The following is a 21799-nucleotide window of genomic DNA, read 5'->3' on the forward strand; positions in this document are numbered from 1 at the left end:
GGAGAGAGAAAGGGAGGGAGGGAGGGAGGGAGGGAGGGGGAGGAGAACGACTGTAATTGTGATGGGTACAAACCACTGGCAAGATCAGTTCCAGACACTTGACGAGGCCCTGAGAAACAGGCCTGAGCCACGCGCTTTGATGAGAGGAAGGAAACTTCACTTCTTTATTTATTATTTATGCCCTGATCCTTTAGGAAGTAGCTGAGATAGAAAGCACAGCACAGCTCTATTGAAATCGGCTAAAGGACTAAGACCCGTGAGCTAGAGGCAGTCTGAACACACGCGTACCACACACACACACACACACACACAGCATTACAGGCATGCACCAAACCTAGCACGCGTGTGTGCACTTCACATCACAGAGCATATGTCCACGCATGTGCACACCTACCGCTCACTACACGTACACACACGCACACCACACGCGATCTGCACACACATGCACACGCGTGACACGCCAGATGCGTGTGCATACCGCACACGTACAAGAGCATACATAGCACACAGAGATACCCCCTATACCGCGCATGCTGTATACCTACATGCTACATCATGGACATCAACACCCACCACACACACACACACACGCACGCCACACGTGGCACTACACACAAGCACACACTCGCGTACACACAGGCGCCACACACAGATGCTCATTGAACACAGACACACCACGTGCCAATGCACGCACGCACACACACACACACACACACACACACACACGGAGCAGCTCCTCTGCCAGCGGGACTGAACTGCCTGGCCACCATGCACAGAAGGGACTGTGCTCCCGTGAGCCCCCCCGGGGGGGGGCACAGATCTCTGTGGCAGGGCGGTCTCAGGTCTCGGACACCTGCTTGGGTGGCCAGGAGGTGACAGGTGTGTGGGGGGGAGGGGGTCCCAAGGGGACAGAGAGCTAGGGAGGTGCGGGCACCAGGTGGCTGGACTTGAGACCAAGCAGAGGGAGCCGGAGCTTCAGGGAGAGCAGGACGGGCGGGGGGGGGGGGGTGCGCCCCATACTGCCATACTGCCCCCCCACACCCTGGGCTTCTCCCCCCCCCAGGCTTCTCCATCCGAGATTCCTATCTGCTCTCAGCACCTCTCTCAATCTCAATGTACCTCGTTATCCATTTTGAGCCATTCTTCCCTTTTATACCCGCTAATTTATTAATCTCGGAACCCCCCAAAACAATAAAACGGAAGCTCTGGGGATTTTATTTATATCTTTAAGCACGATTTTTATGCCTTTTTATCTAGAAATTCATTTAATTTTTATTGCCTTCCTCCGTCATGTGGTCGTTAGGCTGGCTGGCAGCTGCTTCGTGCGGGTGGTTTCCCCGCGTGGGCAGCGGCTCCCGTGGGAGGGAGGGGGGCAGTGGGGCTTGGGGACCCCGCCACCCCCCCCGCAGCGTCTGTTCCGCCATGCCTGCCCCTCTCCACGTGCGAGTCAGCTTCTCGGTTCCCTGTGGCACTCCTGGGCTCCGGCTCCTAACGGGGGTGGCAGCTGCGCGTGGGACCTGGAGCTTCACGTGGAGGCGGAGGAAGCCCCCGCCGTGGCGTTAAGAGCGCCCCTCTCCGTGGGGCACCTGCAGAGCGGAGCTGCCAGGCAGGGCGGCCAGGGGGGCAGCTCTACCCTTCCCACCGGACCCACGCCCGTTTCTTCCTTTCCGGGCAGAGCCTTGGGGTCCCCCCTGCCCCATGCACCCTGCGGCCTCTTCCACCTCTCTGCTGACACCCCGCGCCCACTTTCCCTGAGCCTCTGTCTGTCCGTTCAGGTGCCTGGGAGCGCATCCTGTCCGCACAACCCACAGCCCCGTGTGCGGTGCGGGCTGGGCCCTGGCCCTGGCCCCTGGCTCTCTCTGTCCTGTGCCCCCCACTCCCCACCCCCCGTGGAGGGAGGGGCTTCCACCTTCGCGGCCAGCCTGAGCCGCCATTCCCGGTATCCCCCCAGGATGCGGAGGAGGAGGGGGAGCCAGGGTTCGGATTCCAGGGTGGCGCCCTGTGGGGCCTCCGCCAAGGGTTCTAAGTCACGGGGCGTCCGGAAGAACCTCGCCCCGGAAGGCCCTGCCCCTCCCTCAGGGCCTCAGCTCCTGGGCCTGCAGAAAGGGATTCTTCCTTCCCTTCATGGAGGGCGGGCAAAGCCCCCGGCAGAGCCCCCCTTCCCCGTCCCGGGCCCCCGTCAGCACCCAGCTCAGGGACCCTCAATCCGCTGGCCAGAAGGCCAGCTGGGACTCGTGGCAAGGCGGGGCAAGGAGAAAGCTGCTACTGAAGAAAGGAGGCCCCAACGGGGTGCCGGCGGCTCCCACCGGTCACCCTAGCTTTCTAGGAGGCTGAGCTCTGAGGATCATAGTCCAGAGAGAGCCCGGCAGCCACGTCGCTGAGGCTCTTACCTCCGGTTAGCCACCAGAACGCTGCAAGTGGAACATTGTGGCTCAAGGGGTAAAGCACCAGCCTTGAGTGAAAAAGCTAAGGGTCCGCCCCCAGGCCCTGAATTTCAACCCTGAAGGAGAGGGAGAGAGAGAGGGGGGGGAGGGAGAGGGGTTCTCTACGTGGTAGAGAATGGGTCTTGGCAACCTCTGCCCCTCCCTATCCAAGGATTCTTCCAAAAGCGCAGTGCACAGCGGCTGTTTCCAGGCAAGGCCCCGACCTGCCGGGCACCCCACCTTCTGCCCGCGTCGCACCAGGGCGTCGGGGTTAGATGTGCACAGCCCCCCCCCCTCGCTGCCTGGCTCCTTTCTCTGGCGTGGTGGGGCCACAGGGAAGGTAGGACCACCACCGGGGGAGGGGCTGGGCAGGAGCCTCCATCCGCGATGATCTAATCTTCCAAATCTCCGCTGTCACCCGACCCCAGAGGCTGAATCAGGCTGCAATCCATTTAGCTCAGACTCATTTGAAAGCAATTCACTACTTAACAAGTTCTGAGGCCTAGCGCCGTGCGGGCAGCATGCGAATTGAATCATCTGGGCTAATCTTAGATTAATACGAGCCAGCTCCTTCGGCGGGGACGGTCCTAGCAGCTCCATCCCCCTGTCGGGGTGTCCAGGGCCTGACCATCAGCCAATGGCCGGGATGTCTGACGAGGGGCGGCGTGCTTGGGAGGCAGTCTCGAGGGAGTCAGAGGTTAGGCGAGGCTGGCTTGGGGTCTTCCTGGCCCCACGGCTGCCTACGTGACCTTGATGAGTCATTGAGCGGGCCGGACGGCTGCCACCTCAGCCTCCACCCGCCCGACACCCCTCAAGACCTTTCCTCAGCTTTCCGTGCACCCTGGGGGCACCCCCTTTCTGTGCTTTGGCACCGTTGCTGTGGTTGGGGAGGCCCGGGAGTTGCTGGCTCCCGTCAGATCACCTGTTTTAGGCTGGCATGGCGAAGCTTTGGCAGGAAAGGACCCGCCTGTACCCCAGCCCGGGGTCCCCACGGCTCTGTGCCTGGTTCCCTGAGTCTGTGTGTGGTAGGCAGGCTTGCCTCCCAGAGAGACCACTGTCCCCGATGCCAGCGCCCAAATTAGAAGGGAGAGGGGCTGGGGATATGGCCTAGTGGCAAGAGTGCTTGCCGCGTATACATGAAGCCCTGGGTTCGATTCCCCAGCACCACATATACAGAAAATAGCCAGAGGTGGTGCTGTGGCTCAAGTGGCAGAGTGCTAGCCTTGAGCAAAAAGAAGCCAGGGACAGCACTCAGGCCCCGAGTTCAAGCCCCAGGACTGGCCAAAAAAAAAAAAAAGAAGGGAGAGACTCCCCTGCCTCCTGGGGTAGAGCTGAAATGGTGGCCCTCTTCCTCCCGCCCCCTGACGGCGGCAGAAGGAAGGAAGACATGCCAAGACCTTTGGGCTCTCAGAGCTTCCCCCCCACCCCGTCCTCCCCAGAAGTCGGCTCCAGAGTCTGAATTCGTGGAGAGGGCAAAGCCCTCGGAGCCACAGGGCCTTTGCATCACCACAAGGCTGACTGCCCACCAGCTACGTGTCCTGGGTCCCGGGGGAGGATTCTGCAGAACAGTCCGGAGTCGCAAACTCAATGTCCCAAGCTAACGATCGCTCACTTTTTTTGGTGCTGGCGCCAGGGTTTGAACTCAAGGCCTGGACGCCGTCTCTTAGCTATTTTGCTCAAGGCTGGCACTCTACCACTTCAGCCACAGTTCCACTTCCAGTTGTTTGGGGTGGTGTTTTTTTTTTTTTTTTTGATAGTTAATTGGAGACTTTTCAACTCAGGCTGGCTTTGAACCATGATCCTCAAATCTCAGCCTCCTCGGTAGCTAGGATTGTAGGCGTGAGCCACTGGTGCCCGGCTTCCGGCTTGTTCTTGTGACCTCTGCGCCGACGCCCCTTCCTCTCGAGTGGCTCTGCTGACCTTCAAGAGGAAAGGGTGTCGGGAGCCTCCCCTGGGCGCTTTGTGCCTGGCATCAGGACTTTCCGATGTGGTCTTAGTCATTTGGGCTCGGGAGACACGGGCGGCTCGGGGCGGGGACGGAGCAGGCAACAGCTCAGGCTTGCTCCAGGCCCTCTTTCCAAGCCCTGCCCCCCTCCCCCCCCCCCGCCCCGCTTGCTCCTCCATCACCTTTACACCCGAGACACGGGTATACGCGGATCCATCTCGGTCATGCGCCCATCAGGTAGAAGCGAGGGGGAGAGCGACTAAGCACCAGAAATCAATGCTCGCGCTCAGTGCCTTTGTGGGGGACAGGCGCGGGCCCCGGGGGAGGGGGGGCCGGCACGGGGTGGGAGGCGGAGGCCTGGGGACCTGCCCTGGGGGAGACGGGCCTGGGCCAGTCAGCGTCCCTTGGGAAGACGGGAGCGGAGCGTGGGCCTGGCTGGGCTGTGGCCAGCGGAATCACCCGGCTCTGTCTGCAGCTGCGGGGGGCGGGCGGGGGGCGGGGGGAGGTCCCCACGCCTGCCCTGGCCAGCCCACGGCTCGGGCACCTTGTCATTAGACGGCCGGGACCGCGGCCAGAAATGGATTGGGAAGAACGGAAGTTGTGAGCCTGAGACAGGTGCAGAGACAGACAGAAACAGAGCGAGAGTCAGACTGAGACAGAGACAGGAAGAGAGGGAGGGAGGGAGGGAGGGAGGGAGGGAGGGAGGGAGGGAGGGAGGGAGGGAGGGAGGGAGGGAGGGAGGGAGGGAGGGAGAGAAGGGAAGGGAAGGAATAGGAGCCCACTATATCAGATGAGTCCCTGGGCAGCTGGCCAGGAAAGGAGCTTCCTGCCACCCCCTAATATCCTCGCCCCCCGCTAGGTGCTCCTTCCTCAGTGCTCTGGGGCTGTCCGTGGGCCTGGTGGACCCTCTTTGGGGAACCCCCACCATGGGCAGCAGGGTCTGCAGAGGAGAGATTTCCTTCACCAATGTCCTTTGCTTTCTGTGAACCATTCCCTTCAACCACAGAGACAGCGTGTTTGCTATGGGTTTCCCTGAAATTTTATTTCTATTTATTTATGCATTTATGTATGTATTTATACGGGGTGCTGGGGCTTGAACTCAAGGCCTGGATGGTACCCCTGATCTTTTCTGCTTAAGACTAGCGCCTTGCCCCTTGAACCACAGCACCTCCACGTCCGGCGTTTTGGTGGCTCACTGGAGATAGAGGTCTCGTGGACTTTTGTTACCCAGGCGGGCTAGGAAGCACTCTCCTCAGATCTCAGCCTCCTGAGTAGCTGTGATCGCAGGTGTGAGCTGCTGACCACCTGAAGTAGACAGAGCGAGCGAGGTGTGCACTTGGTCCTGCACCGGGCCTGGCAGAGGGTGGAGGAGAACAGCCAGCCTGGCTGGGTCCCGTTGCAGCCCTGCCCACGCCCCCCCCATACACACAGACCCCACCCCCAGCCCCCGCCCCAGCCCCGCCCTCCCCCCTGCTCCCCCGCCGCACCCCGGGGGCCCCTCGGGCTGTCTTTTCTCTGCCTTCCAGCTGCGCGACGCTGTCGTTACCCAGCCGACTGGGGATCCTTTGCGCAGAATTTCACAAGGCCGTGTATCCGATCCGTTCCCTTTACTCACTCATCACAAAAGCAACCAAGTTCGTCGCTACTGATTGGTGTGGTACAGACTTTGGGTGCTCTTTGACCAGGTTTTTTTTTTTGGGGGGGGGCGTTCTCTAGGGATTCTCGCTGGGCTGGGGTTTTCCCTTGGGGGCTGCGAGGAGAAAAAAAAGCGGCCGAGGGAGGGGTGCATGGGCTCGCGTGGGGGTGGGGTGGGGGGCGGGGGGGTCGTGTGCTCTGAGTTCCCCGGTTTATGCGCCCACGGAGGAGGAGGCGGCAGGATATGTCCAGGAAACGGGGAGAAGTTCCTCCTTCTCTGAGCCTTCGGAGGAGCCCCACGGCTCCTGTCTAACATGGCAGCAGGGAGAGGGAGGCCTTGGTCGTCAATGCTCGCGTTTGCATTTCTGTCACGACGGAGCTTTGATTTGGGTAAAAATCCCGAAGGAGCTGGCTGGGCCTTGAGCCCCCCCCCCCCCCGTCACCCTCGTAACTCAAGGGGCTGGGGTCTCAGGATGGTGGTTTGCACCCAGCCCAAGCAGGAAGTCCGGGAGATTCACATCTCCAGGGAACCGGCAAAACGTTGCAAGTGGAGCTGTGGCTCAGGTGAGACAGAGCTCTAGCCTTGAACACGAAAAGTGAAACGTGAGCGTGCGGGCCCTGAGTTCAAGCCCTCGTACCCGCACGAAGAAAGAAACACGCCAAGGCGCGCCAAGGGCAATCAGCCTCAGCGAGCCGTCCATCCGTCCTCAAGGGGGCGCCACGGACTCTGCCAGCGTCTCCTGCCAGCTCCCGGTGCCTTAGGGGTCCCGTCCCAAGAGCTAGACCCCGGGGACGCGCCTACCCACGGAAACGGGGGGGGTCCCCCTTCCACCGGGCAAGCCCGCCATCCCGGCCCCAGGACACACCCCGGGGCGCCTCCTCTAAGCCAGTCCTGGGGGCCCTGGCCGTACGGATGCCACGGCAACGTTCAAAGTCACCGCTGTGGCCGCCACGTCCCCTCCTCCCCTCCGCGCCGGGCGAGGAGCGGCTCCCCTCCTCGCCGCCATCTCCCGTGACCCCCGTCGTCTCCATTCCCCCGCTCGCGCTCGCACTCCACGCCGCCTCGGCCCCCTCAGCGGCTTCAGGCCCTCTCCTCTCCCCCACCTGCTCCTCCCGCTGGAGCCAAGCCGGGCCTGCCTGCTCCATCCTCACAGCCCAGGCCGCGGGGGTCGGGGCCCTGGGTGGGAAACACGTCAACCACTTTCACCCACAGAGCCCGAGGCCTGGGCGGGTGGCATAACCCCGGGGCGGCTCTGTGTGCCCATCCAAGCCCTGCAGGATGGACGGACCACGCCCGCATCCTGGGGCTCCTCACGCAGCCTCCCCAACCCAGGCTCCGGGCCCGCTGGTGTAGACCGCCACGGTCACGCTTCCCTCCCTCCACCTTTCCTCCCTCCCTACCTCTCGGCTGGTGAGACAGGAAACATCGCCCCGCCAGGGGGCGGCTGGAGTTACAGTGACATCTGAAAATAGACTCTCACTGCCTCAGCCCCTCGGATCAAAACGCACGAGGCTTGACATGGACAGCGCCATTTTTCTTTTTAACTTGATTTGGCTTATGGGATGGTTCGGCGCCTCTGTCCAGGACCACGCCACGGGCGAGAGAAGGCGCTGGGGGTGTTCAGGAAAGAGCAGTCCGGCTGGCTGCTACTCGTGTGCATCCTCAGCCTGGGCAGGGCAGGGGTTTAGCAGATTCTCACTGACCCCCGAGTCTCAGAGGAGAGGCACCGAGGCCTGAGCTGGCCAGGCAAGCAAGGAATGGCGGCGGGGAGATGGCAAACATCAATGGTGCTCACTTCAAGTCCGGAGAGGAAGAAACAGGGAGGAGCAGGTGGGAACCTCTGGTTGCCAAGGGACGGGAGAGATTTGTCTTAGCTGTTCGTGTTGCCTTTTATTGGCTGATGGCCATGGGTCAACGTGAAGAAACTGCTGGGGAAAACAAGCAGATTCCACTGGGAAGGAGCTGATTGAAGGAGCACGAGAGGCAGCGGGTCCGTCATTGTGACCAAATGCTCCTGAGAAACATCTGCGCGGGAGTCAGCTTGGGCAAGAGAGAACGAGTTATTCAAAAAAAGAAAGAAAACCCAACCAGGAAAACAAAGCAGTGTCTTACAAACCAGAAAAGTCGTGGAAGAATATTGCCTTCTTAATAATAAATACGTTTCGTGGGCAAGAATTGCAAGGGAATCGTTTAAATTAATTTCCGCGTTGTTTGTTTGGTTTGTACAGGGCTTAAATCCCAGCTGGCAGCAATCTGTTAAAAAAAAAAAAAAAAAGAAGTTCTAACACATTGGAAATCTGATTTTCTTATAGCCAGAATTCCAGAGTCTAAAATGATCTCTCTCTCTCTTTCTCTCTCTCTCTCTCTCTCTCTCTCTTTCTCTCTCCTCTGCTAATCAGACAGGCAAGGCTCAAGCAAGAGTCTTGAGTTGGACCAAATTGCACTCAAGTCATGTGGAGGATGTAAATATGAATACCTATATAAGATATATGTGCTCTCTGTCTGATGAAAGCTTTCAAGACAGAACTGCGGGGTGCTGGCTCTAGGAAGCTGGTGTTGGGGGGCACAGGGAGAAGGGGGTGTCATGAGCAGGAGCCGGGCACAGAAAGCCGTTTTCCACCGAAGGCCCTCCATGGAAGCCAACCCTTCTGCCTCTACCTCCCTGGCCGTCCTTGAGTTTGAGCCTGGAAAGTTCGGAGAACGAGCTTAGGGCCACGTGGAAAGCACACGCTGCCCCTTACACGGGAATGCTCTGAGGGACGCGGCGTTGGCCTTGGCTCTGGTGTGGCCGGGCCCGGGGGTGCCGGGGCGGCCCTGTCCAATGGATTCCCGGGGTGGCAATGGATTCCGGGGTGGCCTTGTCCAATGGATTCCTGGGACGGCCCTGTCCAATGGATTCCGGGGTGGCCCTGTCCACGCCAGCGAGCCACATGGGAGGGGGGCCCGTCCCTCCCACACAGACTCTCAGATCCGCTACGAGGGGCCCTGGACCTCCTCAGGCCCCTCCGCCTCCCTGTCCTCCCCCACCGGCGCCCGCCTGCCGGCCCCCCACACCTGCTCGACCCGGGTGCCCTATGCCCGCCGGCCTCCCGTGTCCTTCCCGAGACTGAATCCCCCTCCCCGCTTATTCTCCAACCTGGCTCGTTCCCAAAATCTAACCCATCCGCCACAGACACCGTCCTGTATTGAAACGAATCCTTCCATCCGCAGCCCCTCGCTCAGAAACTCCATCGCCACCTCCCCCCCCCCCGTGGCCCCCGCCTGGCGTCCTAGAGCCTCAGGAGGCTGAGGTCTGAGGGTCAGGGTTTGAAGTCAGCCCTGGCAGAAAAGCCCGTGAGACTCCCATCTCGCCAGCTAAGCAGCCAAAAGCCAGACGCGGAGGCGTGGCTCAAGCAGTAGAGTGCCGGCCCTGAGAGAAAAAGCCAAGTGAGGGCGCGAGGCCCTGAGTCCAAGCTCCGGGATTGGCACTAAAATAAACTAAATACAGCGAGACCCTGGGTGAGGAGGACGGAAGGGTCTCTCCGGGGGCATCCCAAGCGCTTTGTCCCAGCCAGCCAGAACCGGTCCGCCCTGCGTGTGTCCCCTGTGTTTTACCCCATTCTGAACCCCCCAGCCCTCCCCACACACCCCAGCTGGACGCCCCGATACCTCTGTGTCCCCCACGGGGTCCCCTCCCCGTGTGTCCCCGCTGCGCATCCCGCGTGCTCCTCGGATGCCGTCCGCGGGGAGCGGGCCGCGGCCTCCCCGGGTCCGCCGGAGGTGGTGCGGTCTCCTCGCTCCTTCGCTGTCGCCTGTCTTCCTCTTCCCTTCCCTCTTTCCAACTGAATTCTTGTTTTTCCTCTCTCCCTAGTGCTTGTACGGCTGCTATGTCCATTCCTCCATCATCCCCACCTTCCACCGGAGGTGCTACTGGCTCCTTCAGGTAGGTGGCTGGGCCTGGCTCTTCCCGTGTCTCCGTTAGTGCTGGGAAGGGGTCTGTGGAGGGCGTGGAGGGGGCGCCGGGCTCCCATGCGTGGCCAGGCTGGGGGCCGGGGGCCGGCGGCCTCGGTGAGCCCTTCGGGGCTTGGGTGTGTGCTGAGGCCCGCTTCCTGGCTTGGCCCGATGGTCGGGAGCCGGGAAGGGGAGAGAGCTGGGGCGACCGGGCTCCTGGTGTGGACAAGACGTGTCCCGCTGTGGACGAGGCGCAAGGCTGAGCCGCCTGTCCCTGACTCTGATGTGCATCCGGCGGAGAGCCGTCCGTCTGTTCTGTGGGTTGGTCACAGAGCCTGTGCGGGAAGCACAGCTTCCGGCTTCCAGAGGGCATGGTGGATTGGTAGGTGGATGGATGGACGGGTTGAGTCTTGATGGGCTGAGTGAGTGGAATGACAGCTGGGGAGAAGGAGCTGGTGGCTCCCTGGAAAGGCGCTCTGTGATCGGTTGGCCATGTCTGCCCGAGGATTGCTCCGGCAGCGCCCCCCGGGCCTGTGGGAGGAACGCTGTGGAGACTGGGGACTTGGTGTGGCGCCGGCCCAGCCTCTTGTTTATCAGGATTGTCCTTGCCTGGTGGGAAGAAAGGGCGGAGGCCTTCATCCAGTGGCGATGACGAACTGGCTCCCTTTGCACCCCGACCCCTGCTGGCGGAGGCTGCTCCCCGGGGTTGCGTTCTCGGGGAGCTGAGGGCCTGGCCAGCCCCAAAGCCTGGAGCACAGCGAGGATGCCAGGCTGGGAGGGGTGACGTGGCCCAGAGCCATCGGGATGGGGAGGCCCAGGTTCAAGCAGCCCCCAGTTCTCCGGCCCCCCCCCCGGCCCCCAGCCCCCCGCCTCCAGGGCTGGTCTCTCCTCCCTCTGCTCCGGGGTCCGTGGCCCGTCCCGTGTGTTCATTAGAAAGGCATTCTGAGGCCATGCTGGTTGGTAAAGGGCGCCGGGTCCGCCATGCCCCCCATGCCCGCTGCCAGCTGCCCCGGCCCCGCCTCCCTGGAAGGCAACATGGGGGGGGGGGGTTAGGCTATTGGGGTGCTGGTTTGGGCTGTCCTGAAGGCAGAGCGTGGGCTCGGGCCCTGCTCACACACACCGCCCCCCCACAACTGCTTTCCACTCAGCCCCCACACGAGGGTGGGCAAGGGGGAGAGGTTCTGCCCCGCCCTCCCTCCCACTTCCATTTCCTGCCCCGCCCCCCCCCCGATTCTACGGGCACACTGCAGGCAATTCACCTGCACTGGGCTCATCTCCTTCCAGCTGGCAGAGCCGCCATCTCCCCAAAGGCCAGGGTCACAGAATCGGGGATTTTGATGGCCGATCTGGGACCTCCCCCCCGTGTCCCCCCCCCCCAGGTCCAGGGCAGCCATCCCTCCACGTTTCCTCCTCAGCAATGCCCCAGCTCCTATTCTGCGTTCAGGAGCTAGGGAAGGAGCGTGCACCGATGTGGGGTGCGCCACCCCCAGCTCCGGCAGGCGACAGGAGGTGAGGGAGCTCTAGGCCCAGGCAATGAGCGCGAGGCACGTCCCGCTCTGAGCCGGGGGCTCCACGCACGCGGCAGCCGGCCCCGCTCGGGGCAATTTGTCCTGGTGCTAATTACAACACCAGGATAATGACGGCGTGGGCAGGTTTAACTTCTCTGATGTCAGATGGGAAGGAAGCCGTGAGGTGCTAGCCCAGATGGAAACCGGGGCAAGTTTGTCTCCGATATCAATCACCAGGGAAAAGGGCTGGGGGACGGGACGATGTCAGGACACCTCCCGAGAGGGCGGGGAAGCCCGGGAGCGGAGCGGGCCTGGGCCGACCACACCCTACCCGGCCCAGCACCCCCACCCAGCAGCGGGGCTGGACGAGGCAGCCTTCTAGAAACAGACTTGGGGGGGAGGCAGGGACAGGACTGGGTAGAGAAACTTGCTCACCAAGCAGCTGCCAGAGCCACCAGGCACCAGCTCCGGCCGCCGGTGCGGAGTTCACCCCCACCCCAAGACCCCCACTGCACCCCCAGAGGCCGGCTCAGGGTCACCTGGCATGGCCGCAGTCCTTCCCGTGGGAGTTTGGCCTCTCCTCTGTACCACTGTCCGCTCGGGCGCCCAGCACAGAGCCCCGTGACCCACTGGGTACCCCGAGGCTTGTGGAGGGAGGATCCTGCCTGTCTGTCTTCCTCCGTGTCTGTCTGTCTGTCTTCCTCGGCGTGTCATTTTCCACCCCTTCTCTCTCCAGCGCTAATAAGTACTCTATTGGGATGTGAACCAGGAGACAAGCAAGCAGCCCCTGCAGCGTAGGGTGCTCAAGACTGCTTAGGCTGGGGTACTAAGGTCATCGCCGAGGCTGTGGGTGCCCGTGGGCCTTGGACGGCTCAGAGGTGGCAGAAGGCCAGCCGCCCCCGCTCAGGACGGCAGCTTAGGTCACAGGCCTCTCTGGGCTCAGATGAGCGGAGCCTGGGTCCCTTCTCTAGCTGGCCAGGTCCTGAGCCTGGGGTGGGCTCAGCTAGGACCCCGCCCCCCACCCCCCACTCCTGCCGGTTCCACCACCACCACCGTCAGCGTCCCTGGAGGCTCTGCCTGAGCTCTGCCGGGCCCCGGTCAGGGGAGTGGGCGCTGGAGCACAGGCTCCCTGCCCTGCCCAGGGCCCCGGGGGGAGCCCGCTGCACCCCCAACGGGCCCTCACCCTTCCTGCCTAGTCGGCACGGCTTCCTTGGAAGCCCTTTCTGCTTCTAATGAGTGTTGTTTCCTCTCTGCCCTTGTCCTCTAAAGTGCTTAATGAGTGTTTTCTGCGTGAGCGAGGGGGGGGGGGTGTTCCCGCGTATCGGCTCTGGCCGCCATCTGAGCTGCTTGGCTGCCGGTTCCAGCCTGCTGGGCTGAGGCCAGTGGGCTGCAGCCCAGCCCGGCCCGGCCCGGCCTCCTGCACAAGGCCTGGGGAAAAACAGGGCCAGGCCTGGGGCGCCGCGGAGACCCCAGCACAGGGGGGGGGCGGGGGGGCGGGGGGGGGCTCCTGATGCGCAGACGAATGGCAGACATTTGAATTTCAAGGCTGAAGACCTCTGGGTAGGGAGGGGAGCACTGGAGTCAGAGTCTACCGACGGCGCTCAAATCCTGCCGGGTGCGCCCCGAGTCGTCGCGGCTCGGGCCGCTGCGCAGCGCCACCTTCTGGCCACGCAGTGAACCAGCAAGTGCTCCGGGTCACCAGAGACAAGTCCCAGTCACGGGCCCCCCGGGGAGGACAGGAGGGGAGGGGGTGGGGGGCTTTGAGGTCACCCACCGCCAGGCCAAGGCTGCTCACCTCACAGAGGCCAGGACGCAGAGAGCAAGGGGCGGGACTTCCCTTATCCCCCCCCCCCCGCACGCCCCGGGGACCTCGCTCCACCCCTCCCGGCAGCTCCGGGCCCGGGACCCCGTCCTCAGCACAAGGCCTTCAGCGGACATTTCTGATCCAGACCAGGACGGGCCCCATTGCTTCCCGCAGCCGGCACCACAAGGCCAAGAACCCGGCCCGTGGTAGAGGCACAAGGCCCAGCCTGAGGAGCCTCTGGGGACCAGGGGTGGAGCACAGGCCCCAAGGGAGGTCCCAGGTCCCTCCGGCTCCCCAAGAGAGTGAGGACAGGACGAGCTTCTCTCCGCTCCGCTGCCCCTGGCCGGGGCCCAGGCTCCATCACAGGCAGCCGCATCTCACTGAGGTTCTAGAACCAGGACGGCTGAGTGGAGCCGACGTCCCAAACGCAGGCTCAGCAGACGCTTTATCCGCAATGCGTAGCAGGATGCTGAGGCCGTCCCAGAGATGGGAGGAAGGAGGGATGCGGGGGACACCAAGGGAGAGGGCCCTTCCTTCCCCACCCGCCCGGGGCTGGCTGTGAGGCTCAGCAGGCAGTCCGGACAGCCAGGGGGAGGCTGCAGAATGATCTAGATCTCAGATCATCCCCAGCATGGGGTCCCCAGGAAGGGCGGCAGTAGCTGTGGCTATGGCTGGGGGGTGGGGGGGGAGGAAGGGAAGAATTCAGGACCCTGGAGAGCAACCTCCTGCCCAGGGCCAAGGCAGTGGTGGAGAAGGAAGAGAGGCAGAGAAAGAAAGGGAGGAGGAGAAGGAAGAGGTGGGGAACCAACAGGGAGAGGCAGCGTGCCCGCCTTCCCGCAGCCTCTCTGCTCACCCTTCTGGGGACTTTCAGGAATGGCCACTTCCTTTCTGTACCAGGCTGGACCCAAGCCAGCCCCCAAGGAGCCCCCTTCCTGTCCTGACCCTTCCCAGGGGCCCCGACGCCCCCTCTGCTGAGCCCTCTGGAAGGAGAGAGTCCTCAGGTCCCACGGAGCCAGCAGGCCATGGGCCGGCCCACCGCCCCCAGGCCCCGCCGAGCCTCTTGATGCCCGAGTTGGGTCTGGGGTGTGGCCCCCCCCCCCCCCCGCATTTGTCTCTTGTGACTGAGGGAGCCAGCCCTTCACCCGCCGAAGACACAGCTTCTCTAACGTGCTTTCTTCTTTCCCTTAGAGTAGACTATTGTAGCTTCGTTTAAAAAATACATGAGGCAGCGTGGCCCGTGGCTCACGCCTGTAATCCCAGCTACTCAGGAGGCTGAGATCTGAAGATTGAAGTTCAAAGCCAGCCCAGGCAGGAAAGACTTGTCACTCAGGAGAGAGTGGACGAGCAAGGGGTTGTGGATGAGAGGGCAGGGCTCCGGGAGGCCATGCCCACTGCAGGAGAGGGGAGGGTGGGCTGGGCTGGGGGGGGCGGTTGCTCCAGGTAGAAGAGACTGCTAAGCAAGTAGCTGGTACTCCCAGCCATGAAACCCAAGCCCTGTGTGCTAAGCCGGGTAGGCCAGGGTGCCCAGGGTGCAGGATGACCTCTGCCACTTAGCAAAGCCTCCCCTCCCCCCAACTGGGGGAAGAAGACACTTGGATGGGGGAGAGAGAGGGGGAGGAGGACAAACGGCCGTCTCTGACAGATATTTCTCCCACTGCCTTTTTGTTCCAGTTTTATCCTAACTAGCAGCACCTACATCTTTCTCCATTTAATGCCTCTTGAATAACGTGATGAGGAGATAAGGTAGACACCAGGAATTTACAGTGCTATGCAAAAGAAAAAAAAATTGCTCAATTCCATTAAGATTTCAGGACCCTTGCCAAGGTTACCCAGCCTCGCGGGCAGCGTTGCCTCCCCAGACGACTTTACTCGGTTGCGACTGACGGTGCCAAGGCCACGGCGGTGCCATGGCCTCAGGAAACGTGGCGGGCGCTCCCTCAATGCCACGGTCCTCTCTCGGGCGCGTCACAGGGGATTTCCCACAAGATTCCCTCGTGCCAAGCCCTTCCTTCGCCTCGCTCTGGCCGCAAGGGGGTGAGTGGTGTTTGGTTGGCATTTCGGCAGAGCCCCTTGTGCATTTGGGGCCCGGGGAGACATTTGGGGGGGGTCTCCTGTGCTCAGGTGCCAGCGGCCTGACCTCCAACCTTGTTAGGTATTGCTGGGGACCAAGGATTCAGGCCAGAACCCTTCCGGGGCGGGAGGAGCCTCTGCTTCCCCCTAGTGGACAAGGCAGGTACCGAGCCCAGGAGCTTCAGGCTCTCTGCTTCCCCCTAGTGGACAAGGCAGGTACCGAGCCCAGGAGCTTCAGGCTCTCTGCTTCCCCCTAGTGGACAAGGCAGGTACTGAGCCCAGGAGCTCCGCGCTCTCTGCTTGGAGAAGCATGGTACCATGGAGTTCAACCAGCAGAGGTACTCTGGCCCCGTAAATTAACTTCCTCAGAAGTCCTTCCTTTTGAGGGGAAGCAGGCCATTTGAAGGACAGACTGAGGTCAGACTCAGGGTCACGCCCGGCCAGAATAGCTTCACTGGGGGGACCCAGAGCGTGTGGTACTGGGGGAGAGGGGTCTCCTGGGAAGAGCCCGCCCAGGCCACCTTTCCAACGGCCAAATGTAACTCCCAAACACCATGGCACCACTTGTTCCAAGCCTTGGGCGGGAATTGGGTGTGGCGCGAGAGAGATCTTCTGCCTTCTGCCGCGTTATCTCCCACCTCCCCATCACCCTGGGCCTGCTCCGCGGTCTCCTGGCTGGGACTGTAAACCCTCCTTTGTCTCTCAGCCCTGAGCGGACTTGGCTGCCCCGGCCCCGCTGCACGGCTTGGAATCACGAAGCTGCTGAGCTGCGGCTCCTCAGAGATGCGAATTATTAATTAGTCTTATTATCCAGATTTGTCAGACTCTTAATCCTTCGGTCTGGGTCTGTGGCAGGGCTGGCGCCCCCGTGGTGGGGAGGGGGTGTCCGCCTGGGTAAGCAATTGCTTCTAATATCGAGGCAGAACAAAGAGCCATCCCATTTGGTCGCTATCTTTATTCATCAAGCCAAATAATTCCGGTCCCCTTCCTAGAGCACTCTTCAGAGATGAGAAGGATCCAAAGAGCCGCTTCATTTCCCTTCTAGTTGGCTTCTGATATGGGTCTTTTGTTTAATTATCCATCTGTTGTAATCCAGCCGACGTTCTGCCGTTAATACCCTAATCTTCTTTGGAGCAAAGGGGTAACCGCGCCTTCTAAAGCCAGAGACAAAAGTTTGCCTGGAGGAAACACTTTCTGTTGGGCCTCTGAAGGAGCGCAGAGGGCCGAGGATGGAATTCGGGTGTAACGCGACAGGGTGAAATGGGGCGGAGAGCCGGGCTGGGGCGGCAGGGGCGGCGGGCACTGGCCAGCGGCTCGCTGGGGCCTCCGGCTGCCCGCGTGACAGACCCGGGGTACACGAGGCGAGCCCCATGGTGGGTGGTGACGTCATCCCTGCCGCTACCACCGCAGAGGGCCCGGCCACTGTGGGGATGCAGGTGACACACCTGATGTGGTCCAGGACTCCCGGCAGGCGGTTCTCACCGGAGCGGTGCCGTCAGGTGTGCGTGCGTGCGCAGAGGTATGCAGGTGTGCACCAGCCGAGGTAGGTGTGCGCGGGTGTGCCCATGTAGGAACGCACGGCACGCAAGTACATGTAGGTGTGCCCGGGTGTGCCCACACGGGTATTCACAAGTGTGCACCAGCGCCACTCCCCCCACCGCCCCTGCAGGGAAGTCCTGCAAAGTCTAGCCTCGCCTCTCTCCGGCGCTCCCTGAGTTCGCGGCCGGCCGGCCCGTCGCAGACACCTGCATTCGCTCTGTGCCTGGACGAGCCAAAGATCAGACGTGGCCACCTCAGGCCCCGGCCCCCCTGTGCCGGGCCCACCCCAGCGCACCCGGGGCGGCCCCGGCCCGATGGGACCCACTCTTCCACCCGCCGCCCCCTCCCCCAGCCCCCACCACCGCCCCTCCCCGCCACAGAGTGGGGCCGCGTGGCGGGAAGGATTCGCCGCGGCTCTCAGAGCGCGTGCCTGGGGGCCGGCGAGGCTGCGGCTGTCCCCACGGGTCTGGGGGGGGCCCCGCCGCGCCCGGCCCCGGGCCCCGCCCGCCCCGCCCCGCAGGCACAGGGACGGGGGGCGCGTCTCTCCCGGGTGCCGGGGGAGCCCGGGCCCATCATCCCGGCCCCTCCCGCCGTGCCCGGCCCGGCAGGGGTTCCCCACGGCGCCCCGATTCCTGGGACGGGCGCCACCCCCCTCCACCACCCCTTCCCCGCCCCCAGCCAGGCGGGCGGCCCTTCACGATCCAGAAGCTTCTGTGCCTGGGCAGCGCCAGCGGGAGCGCAGGGGGGGCGCGGCGGGCCCGGGAGTCCCCGGTGAGCCTGGAGGCGCCGGGCCGGGCCTCGCCCGCCCGTCTCGGGGCGGCCCGGGGCGCGAGGCGGTGCGGGCTCCTCCGGGACCGCTGGGGCCTCCCCTCGCGCGGGGCCCCCGAGGCTCCAGGCCGGGTCCCCCGCCCCGGTTCCGCGCCCTCGCCCCGCGGCGGCTTCCCGAGGCTCAGCCGGAGCGATGCCGGCCCCCGCCCCCGGCCCCCGCCCCGCCGGCTCCTCCCCACCCGGGCCGGGTCCGCTGCGGCCTCACCCAGCCGCGGCCCCCCGGGAGGGAGGGAGGTGCCGGCCTAGGCCCGCCGCCCAGGACGCCCTGCGTGGGAAAGCTGCCCGGCTAGGGTGAGCGCCCACGCCCTCCGCGGGAAAGCTGCCCGGCTAGTGTGAGCGCCCACTCCCATGCGTGTGCATACACACATCATATACGCGTGTGCTGTGCACGCGTGCACACCTAACACATGCGTGAACCTGTGTGTACTATGGTATGTGTGAACTTGTACAGCACACGTGACCACACGCATGAGTGTGTGCACATAATATATGCATGCCTGTATTACACACATACACACATGAACACACATAGTACATGCATGCGCCGTGTACACTCTGTCATGTGTGCACGCACATGGATAGCGCATGCGTAGATACCTGCTTGCACACGTGCCTTCACTACACACACGTACGCGCACACAGACACATGCATTGATGCACACACCATAGATATGCATGCCGTGTGCGTGCGTGTCTGCATGTGCTGTACGTACACGCCTGCCTTGCGTGTGTGTGGGGGGCACACAAACACCTGTACACGTAGCAAGCCCATAACACATATCCTTGCACGACACACACTTGTTGCACACCCGCGTGCCCATCACACGCGTGCACGTGCCTACGTGCCCTGCCCCACGACCTCAGGTGCTCTGAGGAGAGGAGGCCCAGAGCCAGCCTCCTTCAGAGACAACATGGCCGAGGGCAGGGCCCTTTCCCGGAATTCTGCGGGCTCCATCTTCCTCAGAAGCCCAGCTAGTGGAGAGCTGGGGGGCCGGGGAGCCCCACCCCTCCCGGGCTGGGCTGGCCCCCTGGCCGCCCTCGGCTGACCGCAGACGTCTCGGTCCCGGGGACGCCCCGCTTCCCCTCCTGCGGTTCTCGGGGCTCCTCTAGGGGCGTGGAAGCACTGCCTGCCCAGCTCCCGCCTTCAGGAACGAAATCGCCAGGCAGGCGACGGGAGGCCGGGCGCGGGGTCTCCCGAGGCTCCGGGCTGGGGCTCCCCCGGGGCCGGCCGTCTACTTTCGGCGCTGCCCGAGGCCCTTGGTGTTACCCGACTCTGTTCCCCCACAGACATCACCCCCCCCCCCCGCCTCCAGTCCTTGACCTTGGCGGGCTTCTGCGTCTCTAGGACCCCTGGCTATCCTGTCTCTCGACGTGGCACAGATGCTTCCGGCACACACACAGGAAATGTCTTATTTGGTTCTCCCCCCCCACCCTCCGACCCCCCCTCCACCCCCCCCCCCCCGCCATGTGAGCTCCTGGGCGTCCGTCCGCCAGAGCCTTCTCTGACCTGGCGGCTCAAAGGCCCACTGCCCCCTGTTGTCTCCCCCGCCTCCCTGCCCCCCTCTGCTGTGGGCACCCCCCTTTCGGTCACGTCCAGGTCAGTCCGTCTGCAGCGACTGCCAGGCCCTGCGCTCCCCCCCCCCCACGTGCACATGGGGGGACCTGGGTGTGGAGCGGGGGAAGGCGCGGCCTCCCCGGGGGCCCGGGGCGTGTGCTTGGGGTTGGGGGGCGTCCTCTGCGGGCAGCCCTGCGTGTGCTGGGGGCCAGACGGTGGTCCAGGGCTCAGGGACACAGGCGTGCACCCGGCCTCGGGGGCCAAGGGTGGCGGACGCGGGCGCGGAGCCCCAGGGGACCCCCGGCGGCCACAGCTGGGGAGGAGAGGCGTTGTCTGGGGCGCGTGCGTGTTGAGAGCACAGCCTCCCGTGTGCCCCGGCTCGGTGAGTGGGGAGCGGGGCCCCCCGCCTTCCTCGGGCGGTAGCGGTGAGGGCTGTGTGCACGCCGGGCCCCGTCGTAGGGCCGTGCTCCCGGCGGGGGCCCCACGGCCTCGAGTGACCGACTGTGTCTCCCTCCGTCCCCCACTCCTGGGCGCAGGGACCACGGGAGGGCGCCTGGGTCCCCGGGGAGGCTCCGGGCCGCCTGTGGGGGGCGCCGACCCTTGGCTCTACGAGGCCCGGGTGACCGCTCCCTCCGAGCCATGGCACACCCTGACGGACAGACGGACAGACGGCGGAGGGCGGCCATGGCCTGTCAGAGGCGAGGCGGCCCGCCCTGTGGACCTGCCGGCTCCTCGGGCTCCTGCCCTGGACGGCAGCCCTGAGCGCTCGACCAAGCCAAGCCGCCATGACCAGGGACACGCAGGGCCCCTCCCCCTCCACCCCTCCACCCTACCCCCTCCACCCTACCCCTCCACCCTACCCCCTCCACCCTACCCCCTCCACACTCCCCCCTCCACCCCTCCACCCTCCACACCTACACCTCTGTTAGGTTTTTAAAGTAGGTAGCTGGTAAAGGAGAGCACCACGCGGAGAGAGAGAAGAGCGACCCCCACCCAGCCCTGCTTTATTTAGGGCAGGGGCAAGGGGTGTGGCCAGGTGGATTAGGAGGTGACCTCAGGGAAAGGGGAGGTAACTGCCTCCAGGTCTGCTGGTTACCCAGGTAACTGAGTGGAGACTTAATGAGGTGGGGGCATCTGCATGGAGCCCTCAGGGAGAGGACCTAACATTCCAGCCTTTTAATAGTAATGAAAAAGGACGAAGACTCTCTCTGGCTGCTTCCTGCTGGCAAGGGGCGTCGGCATTAGGGGTAAAAGGCAGAAATGTGGCCCCTCCTGGAGAAGGCGAGCAGCAGGGTCCCTTGGTGGTAGATGCCAGTCCTTGAATGAAGCCTGGAAGAAGTCTCATGAGGCAGGGGCTGGACAAAAAAAGTATTAAGGCAAAAGGAAGGGTTTAGGGCGCAAAATTAAAAATTGGATTACTTGGACAGTTCTTATACTCAGGCATGGATATTAGATGGACAAGTTACTATCTCTTGATCCCCTGGCTCTGATTAATTTTGAAAGGGCGAGACAAAGTGACTCCATTTAGGATCTGACATAATTCTCCTCTTACTCCTCTCCATGATCCTTGTTCCCTGAACTGGCTGAGTCCCAGGGGTCTAGGTGCTTGTTGCTGGGATGGCTTGTCCCCGATGGCATTCACAGGATTTGAACTCAGGGCCTGGGCACTGTCCCTGAGCACTTCTGCTCGAGGCTAGTACTCTACCACTTGAGCTCCACTTCCGGCATTTGTCTGGTAAGAGATCAGTCTCTTCAGCCATGCTTCCAGCCTGGCTCTTCGCTGATTAATTGGGAGATGGAGTTTGAGAGAGATTTTCAGCCCTGGCTGGCTTCGAACTGCAATCCAAGGAGTCTTTGCAACAAAAGCCCTTTTGATTTCCAATTAAAACAACAAGGAGACCAAGGGGACTAGAGCTTACCTGTACCTTGTCAAGAACTGACCAAATACTTGCCAGAATTCTGCAATGACAAAACTCAGTAGATGTGATGAGTTTTAGCACAGATATATAGCTAAATGGACATATTAACAAATGACATTTACACGGACATACACACTGTGCACATAGTTTTTACAGCATGTAAAAATTAATGTCAGCAGTAGACTCTTTTGGAATTCCAATAGTAAATGACTTCTCTTTTTTTTTTTTTTGCCCAATATTTTAGAACCACGTGGTCAGTTAGAAAAACAATTTTACTAGCAAACAACAATTTTCAGATTATCAAATGAAGAAACCATATTTTGATAAACTCCAGTGGGATGCCATGTTGAGGGGGGTGGCAGGACACAAACACACTGACAGAGAACAGGTGGCATGGCATAATGGCGCCTGAGCTGATGCCTGTTAAACCCAACATTCACCATGTGGTCAATGCTAGAGAAAAGAACTTTTAGATATCTTTGCTGACAAAGCACATTGGTGGTCAAGCCTCAGTTTCAGAGGTCTGTGAAAAGAGGCAGCTTTGTGAGCAAGGCACACAACGATGGTACGACTTGGGAATTTTATAAAGTAGGCAAGTAAGCAGGAAGATGAGAGAGAGGGAGAAAAAGGAAGAGAAAGAGA

At 62.3% G+C, this 21799-nt stretch overlaps 1 protein-coding gene across 3 annotated transcripts in view; it reads left to right on the forward strand.

Annotated features, from left to right (window-relative positions):
- Positions 1-21799, forward strand: part of LOC125354523 (calmodulin-binding transcription activator 1) — a 639297-nt gene that overhangs the window by 425451 nt on the left and 192047 nt on the right. For 2 of the 3 annotated variants that reach the window (XM_048350159.1, XM_048350161.1), the window contains exon 5: positions 9855-9926. The exons of the other annotated variant lie outside the window; for it this stretch is intronic. In XM_048350159.1, coding sequence (XP_048206116.1) covers positions 9855-9926 — 72 coding nt within the window. The remainder of the gene's footprint in view (positions 1-9854; positions 9927-21799) is intronic. 3 annotated transcript variants of the gene reach the window in all.

This window comes from Perognathus longimembris, chromosome 7 (genome assembly GCF_023159225.1).
Source record: "Perognathus longimembris pacificus isolate PPM17 chromosome 7, ASM2315922v1, whole genome shotgun sequence".
NCBI classification, from domain to species: Eukaryota; Metazoa; Chordata; class Mammalia; order Rodentia; family Heteromyidae; genus Perognathus; species Perognathus longimembris.